The sequence below is a fragment of the Salmo salar genome, chromosome ssa13, assembly GCF_905237065.1.
Source record: "Salmo salar chromosome ssa13, Ssal_v3.1, whole genome shotgun sequence".
In the NCBI taxonomy this organism is placed as follows: Eukaryota; Metazoa; Chordata; class Actinopteri; order Salmoniformes; family Salmonidae; genus Salmo; species Salmo salar.
Window position 1 is genome coordinate 74,539,497 of NC_059454.1, and position 17,015 is coordinate 74,556,511.

The 17,015-nt window shown below is 42.8% G+C and overlaps 1 protein-coding gene across 3 annotated transcripts in view; it reads right to left on the minus strand.

Moving 5' to 3' along the window:
- LOC106567662 (syntaxin-1A) overlaps positions 1-17,015 on the minus strand; it is a 33,661-nt gene that overhangs the window by 15,423 nt on the left and 1,223 nt on the right. For all 3 annotated transcript variants that reach the window (XM_014137208.2, XM_014137209.2, XM_014137211.2), the window contains exons 2-4: positions 10,439-10,516; positions 7,731-7,830; positions 3,941-4,015 (exon numbers count right to left, since the gene is read on the minus strand). In XM_014137208.2, coding sequence (XP_013992683.1) covers positions 3,941-4,015; positions 7,731-7,830; positions 10,439-10,516 — 253 coding nt within the window. The remainder of the gene's footprint in view (positions 1-3,940; positions 4,016-7,730; positions 7,831-10,438; positions 10,517-17,015) is intronic.

The window sequence follows — 17,015 nt, forward strand, 5'->3', positions numbered from 1 at the left end:
AAAACACCATCTGCTGGAGGGAGTCAGATTTTCTGCCGAGTTGGGCCTCTGAACGTCTATTTTTGACACATTAATTCCATGTGGTTACAGGCTTAAAACAGAAACAACTTAAAACCTGTTAGGGCTAGGGGGCAGTATTGACACGGCTGGATAAAAAACGTACCCGATTTAATCTGGTTACTACTCCTGCCCAGTAACTAGAATATGCATATAATTATTGGCTTTGGATAGAAAACACCCTAAAGTTTCTAAAACTGTTTGAATGGTGTCTGTGAGTATAACAGAACTCATATGGCAGGCCAAAACCTGAGAAGATTCCATGCAGGAAGTGGCATGTCTGACAATTTCTTGCCCTTCTTGATTATCTCTATCCATTACAGAGGATCTCTGCTGTTACGTGACACTTCCTACGGCTCCCATGGACTCTCAGAAGGCGGCAAAAAGCTGAATCGTGGCTTTGCAGGCTCTGGTTGAAAAAAAGTCGCGCGTTTGGGTAGTGGCTGGTTACAGTACTGTGAGACTCAGGCGCGTGCCCGAGTCGACCTCATGCTTTGTTTTCTTTTGTCTGTTTACCTAAACGCAGATTCCCGGTCAGAATATTATCGCTTTTTTACGAGAAAAATTGCATAAAAATTGATTTTAAACAGCGGTTGACATGCTTCGAAGTACGGTAATGGAATATTTCGAATTTTTGTCACGAATTGCGCCATGCTCGTGACCCTTATTTACACTTCGGATAGTGTCTTGAACGCACGAACAAAACGCCGCTATTTGGATATAACGATGGATTATTTTGGACCAAACCAACATTTGTTATTGAAGTAGCAGTCCTGGGAGTGCATTCTGACGAAGAACATCAAAGGTAATCAAACTTTTGTAATAGTAAATCGGAGTTTGGTCAGGGCTAAACTTGGTGGGTGTCTAAATAGCTAGCCGTGATGGCTGGGCTATGTACTCAGAATATTGCAAAATGTGCTTTCACCGAAAAGCTATTTTAAAATCGGACACCTAGCGATTGCACAAAGGAGTTCTGTATCTATAATTCTTAAAATAATTGTTATGCTTTTTGTGAACGTTTATCGTGAGTAATTTAGTAAATTCCCCGGAGGTTTGCGGGGGTATGCTAGTTCTGAACGTCACATGCTAATGTAAAAAGCTGGTTTTTGATATAAATATGAACTTGATTGAACAAAACATGCATGTATTGTATAACATAATGTCCTAGGTGTGTCATCTGATGAAGATCATCAAAGGTTAGTGCTGCATTTAGCTGTCTTCTGGGTTTATGTGACATTATATGCTAGCTTGAAAAATGGGTGTCTGATTATTTCTGGCTGGGTACTCTGCTGACATAATCTAATGTTTTGCTTTCGTTGTAAAGCCTTTTTGAAATCGGACAGTGTGGTTAAATTAACGAGAGTCTTGTCTTTAAAAATGGTGTAAAATAGTCATATGTTTGAGAAATTGAAGTAATAGCATTTCTAAGGTATTTGAAAATCGCGCCACGGGATTACACTGGCTGTTGCGTAGGTGGGACGATTTCATCCCGCCTAGCCCAGAGAGGTTTTAAAAGGTTAAGAGTTTAGGCATTAATTCAGAGTGGTTAAGGTTAGGGCTATGGTTTGGGGAAGGCTTATTAAAACAAAATAATTAAAAACGACATGCCTATGTATCATCAATATTCTTAGTCCTTGCTAGAGCATTGTGAACTGCCGTAGGGCACTGGTCTAAGCAGCGTGCTTCGAGCCTCGTTATTTCGCGCCCAGTGCTGGGCCAAATACTGACCAGTCTAAGTCTACATTAGGCCCACAAGTTAATTCAAATCAATTGCGTTTATTTCAATGTTTGCAAGAAGTAAAATGAATAGTCTGATAATTTTCTTTGATGTGTAAATTGTCTCAGCTCAACGAAATCGTCTTTGGATAGGCTCAAATACATAAAACATCTTGACAGCTTTAAGAAATAAAATATTAAAAAAGACACAATACAGGCTTTCAATCCACACCAAAGACCAGAACTATATAAAAAAAATATATAAATGCAAAAATTTTACTGAGTTACAGTTCATATAAGGAAATCAATCAATTGAAATAAATTAGGCCCCAATCTATGGATTTCACATGACTGGGCAGGGGCACAGCCATGGGAGGGCATAGGCCCACCCACTTGGGAGCCAAGCCCACCCACTGGGGAGCCAGGTCCAGCCAATCAGAATTTGTTTTTCACCACAAAAGGGCTTCATTACAGACATAAATACATTCCTCAGTTTCATCAGCTGTCCGGGCGGCTGGTCTCAGACTATCCCGTAGGTGAAGAAGCCAGCGTGGAGGTCCTAGGCTGGTGTTGTCACACGTGGTCTGCGATTGTGAGGCCGGTTGGACGTACTGCCAAATTCTCTAAAACAACGTTGAAGGTGGCTTTATGGTAGAGAAATGAACAAATTCTCTGGCAACAGCTCTGGTGGAGATTTCTGCAGTCAGCATGCCAATTGCATGCTCCCTCAAATCTTGAGGCATTGTATTGTGACAAAACAGCACATTTTAGAGTGGCCTTTTATTGTCCCAGCACCAGGTGCATATATGTAATGATCATGCTGTTTCATCAGATTCTTGAAATGCCACACCTGTCAGGTGGATAGATTGCCAAGATAAAGGGAAAATACTCACTAACAGCGATGAAAACAAATGTGCGTACAAAATTTGAGAAACATTTCTGGGACATTTTATTTCTGCTCATGAAACATGGGGGACTGTACATGTTGCGTTTATATTTTTGTTCAGTATACCGTATATTGACAAATTATACATACCCCAACTATAAAATGTAAACAAGCATCCACACTGGAAGAAAGTTTATCGTTCTACAGTAGGCCTACATCTGTCAATCAACTGATGGCCCAAATCAGCTCATCAACTCAACCAGGGAAACAAACAGTAACCTATAAAAGGCTTTCACACCTTTCATTATGTAACAATGGATAGGCTAACGGGTGGTCAGATCGGGGGTAAAAAAAATAAGGTGTTAAACACATGTAAAAAATGTTTTATTTTAAAATGGTTCCTGATCTTTCTTTCTTTCATATATATATATATAAATAAATAAGACAGACACTTCAGAACAAACTTCCTTTAGATTTTTGGGGGCAGGACTATCTGTTGTTTCATGTAGTGAATATGTTATTCAATGCTATTGTATGGCCTAATAGCAGTAAGGCCCACATTTTTTTTTTGATACTTCAAGAATACTTCTTCAAATTCTAAATCGCAAAATGATCCTTGATATGACCTTCTTAAAACAATTCCATATAGTTTAGTAGAAACACCCGGCTTAGACTGTATAGTGCCAAAAATAATGGGTTAAATACATTTTAAAAAATAAACATGTTTCCTCATCTTTCTTATCTCTCAGATATAGGACAGACATTTCAGAACACACTTCCTTTAGATTTTTTGGGGGGGACTGTTGTTCCATGTAGTGAATCTGTTATTCAATGCATGCTAATAGCAGTAAGGCCAAACTTTTTTTTCATCAAATCATTTTTTTACTATAAAATTCTAAATCAAATGGCAAAATGATCCTTGGTATGACTTTCTTAAAACAATTCCATACAGCTTAGTAGATCCATTGTCACTATTGTGAAATATAATATTAAGGTAAGATTTGAATGGAGAAAGCTGATCCGAGGGCAGGGCTGCTTTTCTTTCAATCCTATCAGTATCGACACATGGTCTAACGACGCACTTAGACAATGAACGTTCTCTCTACATGCTTGTTTGGGTAACACTTAAAAAGTTGTCTAGTAAAGAACAATGCATCTGGTACAATCATCCTCATGTGGAAGTAACGAGGAAACGAGGCCCTGGTTTTTGTTTTTTAAGAGAATCTGGCCAAAGGCGGCAACATTATTTAGCCTAGAGAGGGGAGTGTGTTTGCAACATACTTTTTAACTTGGAGCGCACTTTGTTCGCAAACTTCTTTATGTCTGTCATCAGCTGCTCCAGCTCTGCCTTCGTTTCTGTTGATAGAGAGTAAAAAAAAAGAAAAAAAAGAATGATTTTATCTAACAAAATCAACACGATTGCAACAGCGAGTTTGTTTCTGTTTCTTCCAGCAAAGAAAACAACATCAAAACACCCCCAGCCATATCACCAGATGCTGAAATGCACTAATAAATCTTCCTGAGAGGGGTAAAAGATTCCTAAATAAACCAAAATAATACATCAAATGGAAGATCAGGGATGCTTTGGTGGTGATGACCTAGTTCCTGTTCCTGTCCTGTCCCACATCAGCCACCTCCCAGCATCAGTCATCTTCTCAGTGGGCTGCACAGACCACACCACCCACACAGAGATATGGTAATTTCACCCTACTTCTAAGCCCCACATACAGCTTTGGGCTAGGTCTCAATAGTCAAAACAAGTGGATCCCTGTCCTCGTATCCTTACCCTAATGATCTAGAATGACTGGATAGGTGAAAATAACATGTTGGTTTGAGTTCCTACATGTTTCTCTCATATATCCTGTGTTTTCAGCTCGGTGTGGGTAAAGCTTCTTTTCTGTTTTTATTCCTCCTAAAATGTATGTCTGGAGTAAGAGGATGGCAGCCACAGCCACTCATCAATTATGAATAGGAGAGTGATAGCCCCAAAACCACCACTAGACCCCACAATAGCTTGTTAGTGTAGCTCTGTGTTCTTTATATACTGTACACTCCTTGTAGTCCTCCTGATTCGCAGAAATCAGACTCAACCCGTTTGGAGATTTTCTTCCCTCTTCTAGAGGCTGAGAGGAGAGACATTCACATAAAGAGGCTCCCTGTGGCTCCAAGACAGCTCTGTCTTCAGTGGGCGTGTGTGAATGTCGTGTGCATACCTGTGTGTGTTTGCATGTGTGCGTGCATAAAACAGACAGTCTCTGTTATGGTATGTGTGAGGAACCCTGGCTCTTCTCGCTAATCATGCATCTGATCAGAATGCCGCAGCAGGGGCCTCCTGAGTGGCGCAGCGGTCTAAGGCGCTGCAGTGCTAGGGGCGTCATTACAGACCCAGGTCGAACCCGGGCTGTATCACAACAGGCCGTGATCGGGAGTCCCATAGGGCGGTGCACAATTGGCCCAGCGTCGTCCGGGTTAGGGGAGGGTTTGGCCTAGGGGGGCTTTACTTGGCTCATCGTGCTCTAGCGACTCCTTGTGTGCTTGGCCGGCCACCTGCAGGCTGACCTCGGTCGTCAGTTTAACAGTGTTTCCTCCGACACATTGGTGCAGCTGGCTTCCGGGTTAAGCGTGCATTGTGTTAAGAAGCGAGGTTTGGCGGGTCATGTTTCAGAGGACGCATGACTCAACCTTCTCCTCCTGAGCCCGTTGGGGAGTTGCAGCAATGAGAAAATCGAAATTGGGAGGAAAAGAAAATGGGGCGCTGACAACTCATTTCTGCCTGCTGTAACCCTGACAACGAGGGTAAGCTGAGTGTGTGACAAAACACGGAGGTCAAGTTCATCTGTTGCAGACGAGGAGCTTGTTTGCGTCACTGTCGGCGGCACTTTAATGGGGGCAAAGGTCTTCTCTAACCTGCATTAACGATGCAGGTTCTTCCTCTACTTTGACAGGGACCTGGGAGCACATAGACGTGTTAAGGCTTAGATACATCCAAACGACATGACAATAAGTTGGAAGAAACCTTGCCAAAATCGTCATATCATCAAATAACTGAACCCATGCTTCTCTCTCTGTGTAGCGCTAGGGTCGCTAGGGTAGCAACTGCCCTATCGCTCAGGCGTGTCAAAAACTTTTGCCCCAAGGGCCACACTGTCACTTTTGGAATTTTCAATGCTCCCTGACTGTCTAGAACTCTTTTCGATTACTGTTAGCAAGCTGGTCGGGTGAATGAAGTATACATGTAGATCCATGATCATTTCTACAGTTTCTATTCGTTTTTAGTCATTTCAATGACAATTGAGATTGTGTTCCCTCAAAAAAAGAATGATATTTATTTCACTCAACCCCTCCCGTATGTTTGACACCAATGGATTAGGGCCTCTAACTGAAAACAAAAGAATGACTACAGACTGGAGAGGTGATCAGCAGTATTACCTCTCCATTTTATGTGGATCATCTTCCTCCATCCTCAACGTGTCTCCAGAGTGGACACAAATCAATGCAACACACTTCCTCTTGTTTAGGTGGGTTACATTGATCTGCTGAAGGGTCAGGTTTCACAAAGTGTAGGTTTGACTGACTGTCTCTCAACAGCAAGCCAGCAGTCAAGGTAGCATTGCCCTTGAGTATTACACTATGCATCAAACAAATAGTGTAGCCAATGGACTGCGTATGTTTTAAAAAAAAAAAGAGTTTTGAGGTGCAGATTTTCATTTCAAATCAATAATGTCTTAACAATATGGTCATAAGATACTTTTATTCAAAGGAACTTACAATCCATGTTATGCTAGTTGGAGCGCTGAGTGGGTGGGGAGTTGAATCTGACGTGTGTGTGTGTCGCTTGAGTGATGAAAATGTGTTGAAAAAAATATACTCGGTGACAGTTGAAGAACATGCTTCACTTTGATTCCCCTTATACTCTAATGACACCAAAACAGATCAACAAATTAAAGCATTTCTCTCTGTACGTCAGTGAAATGTCATACGTGTTACTGTGAATTCAACACACAGACACTTCCCTACGCTACCTAGAGTGCTTTGGTAATTACACCAATATTCATCTAATAAGACTTAATGGGAGATGAAACATTGCATCTCCAAATGCAACCCAGGGGAAAAATTGCCCAACGTGAGTAGTCTATAATTAGAATGTATTAATATTTCACTTGACGTGTCTGTCGATGAATATAAATGCAAATGGAGGCTTTTATTTTTCCATCAGCGCCTTACACCCAGTGGTTCTTCTCAAGCCTTAAATGAACCTCTCTGCAAGGCCAGACCGGTCTGGCCAACCAGAATGCATAAGAGATTGTCCCTGACAAGCAAATCTCCTAATTGGCCATGTTTAATAGTTTTTGATTGATAAAAATAGGATCCATGCATAACTACATGTATTATTTTATACAATGCAATTAAATGATTATATTACAACTTCCAAAGAAAACAGAAGGATATTTATAAACTAATTCAAATGAAGTTGTGGCACATCGACTCACTAACTTGCATATTGAAAGTAAGTGAGGCGTCACACACCACACACACACGTCTCTCCAGAGAGTGAGTGACCTTCCATAAACGATGTGAGTAGACATCACTCCACACCAACAACACCAAAGTCCTCATCAGGGCATTCACATAATGGGCTATTCTCCACCTCAATTCAACAAGTAAATTATCCAATTCCTGAACTTAACAAGCAGTGTTTCAGAGTCTCCTCTCCTTTTCACAACATTACATGTGCTGCCATCACCGATAAGAAAACAGTAGGGGTGTGAGAAGAATACATTGCGGGTTGAGAGTAACATAGGGCTTGCTAGTGTAGCATGTGGGCTCAACAGAACTCTTGATGTATAACTAGGCTGTAATGAAAGAGAGGTTCAGAGGTAGTTTGCACTACCTGTGTGTGTGTGTGTGTGTGTGTGTGTGTGTGTGTGTGTGTCTGTAGGAGGCAGATAGCAGTGATACCATTTCGCAAAAATCTCATTTCATGATCTGTGGAGGTTACCACCCACCTTTTCCCTCTCCCTTGTTCCATCTCTCATCCAGGGAGGAAGAGTAAAGGAGAAGAGTGACTTACTTTCGTCAGGATTGGGGGCGGCCAAGATGGCGCTGTGTTGTCTCTTCACCTCCTCCACCTTCTCTGAGAGCTCCTCGATGAAGCCTCGGATCTCCTCCACCTAGTACAACAGAGAGGGAGACATTATACAACAAGCCCACTCGAGGAGGCCATCCACAAGCAGACCAGGTAATGATGTAGGACCCAGAAAGAAGCCCATTAAAAAAAGCATAACATCTATACTTAATATGATTTCTGTTTGTACAAATGTGTTATATCACTCAGATCTGGGGAGACAAAATCTGTTTGCATATTAGAGGCCAATTGCTTAATCAAAACAGGCAAGCTAACATAGAGCTTTTTACTTGACGTAGCCCATGCAGTCTCTGTGTAGATATGCCCCCAATATAACTGTCATAAATATATCAAACGGTATTGGGCCCATTCCATTAATTTGGCTCCCGAGTTGTGCAGTGGTCTAAGGCACTGCATCTCAGTGCAAGTGGCTTCACTATAGTCCCTGGTTCGAAACCAGGCTGTATCACATCCGGCCGTGATTGGGAGTCCCACAGGGCGGCGCACAATTGGCCCAGCGTCGTCCGGGTTTGGCCGTCATTGTAAATACGAATTTGTTCTTAAATGACTTGCCTAGTTAAAAAAAGGTGAAATAACAATGATCAGCCCTATCACAGCACACCACACTTAGTTATAGGCCTCAGTGATGTCATCAGCGTGCAGTGTGTGTCTATAGGGAGCTGGTCTAATTATCACTCCTGGAGGAGAGAGACAGAGAGAGACGTTGGTTACGTCAATGTGTATATTTCACCACTACAGACGCTGCACAGTGCCTGGTAGCTAGGGAGATTCTCAGCTGAGTATGGTGCTCCTCTACAGCTCAGCATGGTGTAGTATTTAAGTGTGCCGTTAGAGAGCTCAGACACTGCATGTGGGCAGCCTGATGGGAAAATGCCTGTTAAAGTAGAGGAAGCAATGCCAGGAAGACTTCAATGAGTCATGGAGAGAGAGGAGAGCAGAGGGGATTTAAGTTATTATACATCACAGTCCCTGTGAAATAAGTTGTACTTAGAGATAAATTCAATTTATGTATTGATTTATCCATCAGGTAAGTAGATTAAGAGCGCATTGTCTTGGGAACATAGGAAGCGGTGCATCATGGGAGAGGTGAGGGGGAGGTTTGAATAAGCCAGTTGGAGGGTAAGGAATCAGACGCTACATTAATCAAATCAGCAGGTTCAGAACAGTGCTGTATGTACCATGCTAATATCAAACACAGATAGCCAATTTCTCTGGTCCTTAGATAGGCCTCTATGGGTGCAGGGCTTGGTGCTATGTTTGATGGCTTGATGTGTATCTAGATACTAGAGGTCGACCTCTACTAGATATGGCATGGGCTCTTTGATGACTGATCCTTACTTTGGAAGAGGACTGCTCGCGGAATACGTGTCTGAAGTAATGACGCAGGAGCTTGAACATCTGTAACTGGGAGTGCAGGACATTGCCTACAGTGAGATGTATCGACTTCAGAGCTCAAATGCTGAGCACAAACATGGCAACCCCGCTGCTTCACACATAACAAGGGCCTGTTCAGTTACAGAAGTAGCTAGTGTTAGAAACAGGATCAACTCCAGCTGAATTACAGATTAAATCCTCAACTCAGAATGGTGATTTCTTTACCAAATATTGCAATTTCACGCATGATATAAATCAAAACACTTGAGTAAAGTGTTGGAATCATAGAAATATAATGACTTACAGTGTATATTAACACACAAAGAGGAATGCAGCATCGTTCTTGTTTGGAACAATAGGTTGACTCCATATGACCCAACAGAACGGTATGCAGTATGATATTGAATCTGTCAGAGGAGGAACTGTGCTGCTTGAGTGACAGGGGGCGGGGCCTGGTGTGTGTGGGAAGCAGCCGCAAGAGAAAAAAACGGAGTAAACTATAGGAAACGGACGTTACATGCGGCTGAGATGCATTTCAAAATATTGCATGCGATATGGATCTCGTGCAATACGGATATTGAACATGTAAATATTGTGAATTTGATTAATTGTGCTGCCCTAGGCAGAACCTTCCATGGCCTTTTCCTGTCCACAGAAACCAATGCTAAAGGAGTTTTGTTTTCTGCCCCAAATCTACAAGAACCACTGAACATTTGGCCCAGCTACCACTTGAAATTAGGGTCCACAAGTAGGCCAGGTCTGGTTGCCATACCTAACCAGATGTTCGCTGTGAAAATGCTAGACTTGCCCATAAGCAAAGTGCCAACTCTCCCCTAGTGCTCATATCCCACATTTGTACCAAATCTGGACCATATGACATATGTTCCTGTGCCAGCACTGAGACATATATGTTGCAACAAAAAAAACGATATGGCCCACAGTCGGCTGCTGTCTACGTTAAGATTAAAACAGTGTAAAAGAGTAAGATGCAAATGGTGGGAGAGGAAGGAAAGCCAAACGTTGCTTCAACACATTGTTATTTAACCTCGAATACAGGTTTCTTCTTTGCAACTTTAGATGACGCTAATTGGACCTCTTAGCTAAATTACAAGTATTCAACAGAGATATAAAAAGGCACTATGATGAACAATGTTTTGTATAATTGAATTTCTGATTTAGTTGTCCTGTGCAGTGCCTGTGTACATCTCAGTGGTGTACATACACAGAGCACTCGCCGCTCACACAAATCTGGGGCTTACCTGTACAAAGAACTCATCCATAAATCGATCTTTTTCCATGTTGACTGCCACATCATCTTCTTCCTCAGTCTCCTTCCCCTAAAGGTACATAGACAAGGCAATATTAACAGAAATGAAAACATTTTCAAATCTGGATGTAGAAAATGCATCAAAGACCATCTGCAAAGAGCCTGAAAACCGAATTAAAAAAAAATGAACTGGCAAATTCCACATTTGTCATGCCTAGTGCAACTCTACTAGTTAATCTAACGTCAACAACAAAGCAAAATAATTATTTGCAGCCAGAGAAAAAGACACCTGTGATGACAAAGGATCTGATTGATCCCCAAAAAGAAGGCGAAATCAGGGAAGGAATGCTCTCTCTGGGGGATCCGTGAAGGAAGTGCTATCCTTATCACATAGACCTTGGCAGCTGGGGATGGATGCAATGAGTCCTTAAAAGCATGAATGTTTAATTCCTCTACCAGAGGGGGTCCTTGGGGAGGTTCAGGACGTGGACACAGGGTCAGGGTTCACCTCCCCTTTATGCTGTCTCATCTCATACATTTAATTCATCTTATCTAGAGCGACTTACAGTTAGTGCATTCATCTTAAAGATGCAATATGTAACTTTTGGGGCGACCTGACGAAATTCACATAGATATGCGAGTTATTGATCGGTCATTCTAATTGAAAGCAAGTCTAAGAAGTGGTAGATTTGTTCTATGTGCGCTATTTCTATGCTGCCCGTGCTTAAATTCAGTTTGTCTTTTACTTTGTCAGGGAGGTGACCAAAAACTCGATGGTCACTCTGACAGAGCTCACCCTTCCAGAAGGACAACCATCGCTGCAGCACTACCATAAAGGCCTGATTGGTGGAGAGTGGCCAGACGGAAGCCACTCAGTAAAAGGCACATGACAGCCCGCTTGGAGTTTGCCAAAAGGCACCTAAAGGACTCTCAGACCATGAGAAACAAGACTCTCTGGTCTGATGAAACCAAGATTGAACTATTTGACCTGAATGCGTCACATCTGGAGGAAACCTGGCACCATCCCTACAGTGAAGCATGATGGTGGCAGCATCCATGCTGTGTGGATGTTTTTCAGTGGCAGGGACACTAGTCAGGATCGAGGGAAAGGTGAACGGAGCAAAGTACAGAGAGATCCTTGATGAAAAGCTGCTCCAGAGCGCTCAGGACTTCAGACTGGGGCGAAGGTTCACCTTCCAACAGGACAACGACCCTAAGCACACAGCCAAGACAACGCAGGAGGGGTTTCGGGACAATTGTCTGAATGTCCTTGAGTGGCTCAGCCAAAGCCCGGACTTGAACCCGATCGAACGTCTCTGGAGAGATCTGAAAATAGCTGTGCCTCGACGCTCCCCATTCAACCTGACAGAGCTTGAGAGGATCTGCAGAGAATAATGGGAGAAACTCCCCAAATACAGGTGTGCGAAACTTGTAGTGTCATACCCAAGAAGACTCGAGGCTATAGTCGCTGTCAAAGGTGCTTCAACAAAGTACTGAGTAAAGGGTCTGAATACTTATGCAAATGTCATATGTTTTTTTTTTTTTTTTAATACATTTGCAACAATTTCTAAAAACCTGTTTGTCAATATGGGATATTGTGTGTAGATTGATAAGGTGAGAAAAAAATGTAATCCATTTTAGAATAAGGCAGTAACGTAACAAAATGTGGAAAAAGTCAAGGGGTCTGAATACTTTCCGAATGCACTGTATGACATGTCACATACGTACTCAGTCAGGCCCTTGTGATTGAAGATGGCTCAATGACGATGTTGGTATACATGGGTGGGAAATGCTAATTTATCAACACTAGAGCCTTTGCTACCTCAACAGCTTGAATCAGGCAATACATTTTTCTATCCATACCCATTTTCTTTCACTGATCACCCATTCCCACTTACCTTTGGCCTCTAGAGAAGCATTAGCCAGCCATAGAATGAAATTAGCCTTCGTGAATATCGCCTTAAAGCTAGCCTGGCATGCCAGGATTCAAGACGTCTGTAATAGCAGACATCAAGGCTAGTGAACAAGCAGGAAACCAGATGAAGACAGATCAAATTATATCATTCCAAAGATATCCTGCAAATAGGATGAAAATATACTTGGGAGCAAAATGCAATTAGCAGAAACAGGCTATTGATGCCATTGTAAACCATGCTATTCTAGGAGCATATCGGATTTAGATTTTACTCATTATAGTAACAAACTAATAAGTCTAATGTAACTTTCCATTAACTGAATTATTTTTCCTCAACAAAATGTAGGTTTGTGAGATTTTTACAAGGTATGTATTTCATAATAAAATATTCAAAATGTAATCAAGGTCTGAGTACTTGTAAAGCACAGATGTGATTCTTTGTTTCACAATAAATAAAAAAATAGGACATTTGATGGTTGACATCAAGAGAGGTGGAGGTTGATGATGAACCTAATAGTCCCCATGGAAGTAGTGGGGGAGAGTTTTCACCGTCACACACTCATCCTGCTCCTACACATATGCTGTGGGAGGGCACAGGAAGGGAGACAAGGGTTCCTGGCTCCATGCTGCTACACCATAGTCATTACAGCCATCAGCCCACACTGACACCACATTATCTCCATTAGCCTACACGTTCCACGACACAAAAAAACCACAAACATGCAAACACCCTCCTCACACACACAAGGAGGGGGAGAGAAAGAGGGGGGACCACTCCAGAGCCCCCCCCCCCCCTTCTATGGTGAGGGAGGACATGCCTTCTCACGACCGCCGTTCTGCCGACTCACTCCAACTCCAGCTCCATCTGCACACTCATTATCACACTCAGAGAAAGCCGTCAATGCTGTCACTGGCAAGTGTTACATAATATTTCAAGTGGTCAAAAGGAACCATCAATAACATTAAAAGAAGTGTCATAGCGCTGTACGCCTATGTAGATATTCCATTTTTTTTTATTAAATAAAAATTTTAAAAATCATAAATCAGCTGTTTCCAGCTACAATAGTCATTTACAATATTAACAATGTCTACACTGTATTTCTGATCAATTTGATGTTATTTTAAATTGACAAAAAGTGCTTTTCTTTCAAAAACATGAACATTTCTAAGTGACCCCAAACTTTTGAACAGTAGTATTCATATCGTATCGCCATCAAAGTATCGTGAGGTCCTTGGCAATTCCCAGCCCTATTGGATAACATATCCACCCATGCAGTACACTTTTTGAATCAAATGCCTGTGTGATGAATCAAATGCCATCAAATGCCTGTGTGATGAATCAAATGCCTGTGTGATGAATCAAATGCCTGTGTGATGAATCAAATGCCTGTGTGATGAATCAAATGCCTGTGTGATGATTCCACACTGGCACCAGGTTCTCTCAGACCCCATATCCAGTCAGATGCATGCAGGGCATGGCAAAGGTGTTAATAATGCATAGCCCCATTGGCGGGCTACAGGATCTGAATACACAAAACCATCTATGACCAATTCCATTGGCTTCTTATGGTCTCAAAAACAGCTAATTCAATTCGTAGCAGTCATCTCCAGAATCTACGCACACAGAGCCACAGCATGTCTTCCTACACTTAACAACTCAGAAGCAACATTGCGTAAAGATGAAATTAGACACTGCATCATTTGGGAAGATGAAACTAATTAGGGATTGAGGTGTAGCTGGATCTACTCAACAGGTGGCTTAGGAAGTGGATCTCACCATTAGACCACTTGATGTCTGAAAAATGTATTGTGGTGACTTTGTCACATGTAAAATGCCTGATGTAAACAAACCAGTCTAACAGCTGATATGTCAGCACCATGGACAGTGACAGAATAAAACTGTTGAAATTCAGCACCACAGAACATTGGACAGTGACTGCAACTCATTATTGCACTGAATATGAGAGGAAATATCACCCTCCGCAGCATGACATTCCAGTGTGAAATGGCTTTTTTAATAGCAGCAAGCTGTGGAGCCTGAAATGGATTTGAACTTAAAGTAGAGGTTTAACAATGACTGGGCAGTCATACACTGCATGACCAAAAGTATGTGGACAACTGCTTGTCGAACATCTCATTCTAAAATCATACAGTTGGTCCCCCCTTTGCTGCTATAACAGCCTTCACTCTTCTGGGAAGGCTTTCCACTAGATTTTGGAACATTGCTGAGGGGACTTGCTTCTATTCAGCCACAAGAGCATTAGTGAGGTCGTGCACTGATGTTGGGCGATTAGGCCTGGCTCGCAGTCGGCCTTCCAAGTCATCCCAAAGGTGTTTGATTGAGTGCAAGTCAGGCCTCTGTGCAGACCAGTCAAGTTCTTCCACACCAATCTCAATAAACCATTTCTGTATGGACCTTGCTTTGTACATGAGGCATTGTCATGCTGCAACAGGAAAGGGTCTTCCCCAAACTGTTACCACAAAGTTGGAAGCACAGAATCGTCTAGAATGTTATTGTATTCTGTAGCGTTAAGATTTCACTTCACTGGAACTAAGGGGCCTAGCCCAAACCATGAAAAACAGCCCTAAACCATTATTCGTCCTCCACCAAACTTTACAGTTGGCACTATGCATTCAGGCAAGTATGGTTCTTCTGGCATCCGCTAAACCCAGATTTGTCCATTGGACTGCCAGATGGTGAAGCACGATTCATCACTCCAGAGAACTCATTTCCACTGCTCCAAAGTTCACTGCTCCAATGGCAGCAAGCTTTACACCACTCCAGCCGACGCTTGGCATTGAGCATGGTGATCTTAGGCTTGTGTGCAGCTGCTCGGCCATGGAAACCCATTTCATGAAGTTCCCGACAAACAGTTATTGTGCTGAATTTGCTTCCAGAGGGAGTTTGGAACTCGGTAGTGAGTGTTGCAAACGAGAACAGATGATTTTTACGCACTACAAAACTCAGCGGTCCCGTTTTGTGAGCTTGTGTGCCCTACCACTTCGTGGCTGAGCCATTCTTGCTCCTGGATGTTTCCACTTCACAATAGCAGCACTTACAGTTGACAGGAGCAGCTCAAGCAGGGGAGAAATTTGATGAACTGACTTGTTGTAAAGGTGGCATCCTTTGATAGTGCCACATTGAAAGTCACTGAGCTCTTCAGTACAGGCCATTCTTCTGCCAATGTTTGTCAACGGAGATTGCATGGCTGTGTGCTCGATTTTATACACCTGTCAGCAACGGGTGTGGCTGAAATAGCTGAATCCACTAATTTGAAGGGGTGTCTTTTGGCCATGTAGTGTATGTAACAAATTGGCCTCATCTATAAGAAGAAAAATCTTGATTCTCTGTGAAACCATTCCTAGATTACATTTGGGATATCACTCATGTGAGACGGACTGTGATTGGTCAGTGTGGTACCTCTCGGGGAGAAACCAGGTGTCGACTGTCATCCACAGATGCTAACGCAGCTCCTCTGAGAACTGAGGAATTCCCCCTTTTCCCCCGCTGTGTGTGTGAGATAGAGAGGGAGTGCTAAAGAGATACAGTGCCTTCGGAAAGTATTCAGACCCCTTGACTTTTTCCACAATGTGACGTGACAGCCTTATTCTAAAATGGATTAAATCCCCTCAATCTACACACAATAGCCCATAATCACAAAGCAAAAACAGGTCATTTTTTTTTACAAAAATGGAAATATAACATTTAGATAAGTATTCAGACCTTTACTCAGAACTTTGTTGAAGCCCCTTTGGCAGCGACTACAGCCTTGAGTCTTCTTGGGTATGACGCTACAAGCTTGGCACACCTGTATTTGGGGAGTTTCTCCCATTCTTCTCTGCAGATCCACTCAAGCTCTGTCAGGTTGGATGGGGAACGTTGCTGCACAGCCATTTTTAAGTACTTTCAAAGATGTTGGATCGGGATCATGTCCGGCCTCTGGCTGGGCCACTCAAAGACTTGTCCCAAAGCCACTCCTGCATTGTCTTGGCTGTGTGCTTAGGGTTGTGGTCGTGTTGGAAGCTGAATCTTCGCCCCCCCCCAGTCTGAGGTCTGGAGCAGGTTTTCATCAAGGATCTTTCTGTACTTTGCTCCATTCATCTTTGCATCGTTCCTGACTAGTCTCCCAGTCCCTGCTGCTGAAAAACATCCCCACAGCATGATGCTGCCAACATCATGCTTCACTGTAGGGATGGTGCCAGGTTTCCTCCAGACGTGACGCTTGGCATTCAGGCCAAAGAGTTCAATCTTGGTTTCATCAGACCAGAGAATCTTGTTTCTCATGGTCTGAGAGTCCTTTAGGTGCCTTTTGGCAAACTCCAAGCGGGCTGTCATGTGCCTTTTACCGAGGAGTGGCTTCCATCTGGCCACTCTACCATAAAGGCCTGATTGGTGGAGTGCTGCAGATATGGTTGTCCTTCTGGAAGGTTCTCCCATCTCCACAGATGAACTCTGGCGCTCTGTCAGAGTGACCATCGGGTTCTTGTTCACCTCCCTGACCAAGGCCCTTCTCTAGGAAGAGTCTTGGTGATTCCAAACTTCTTCCATTTAAGAATGATGGAGACCACTGTGTTCTTGGGGACCTTCAATGCTGCAGACATTTATTGGTACCCTTCCCCAGATCTGTGTCTTGACACAATCCTGTCTCAGAGC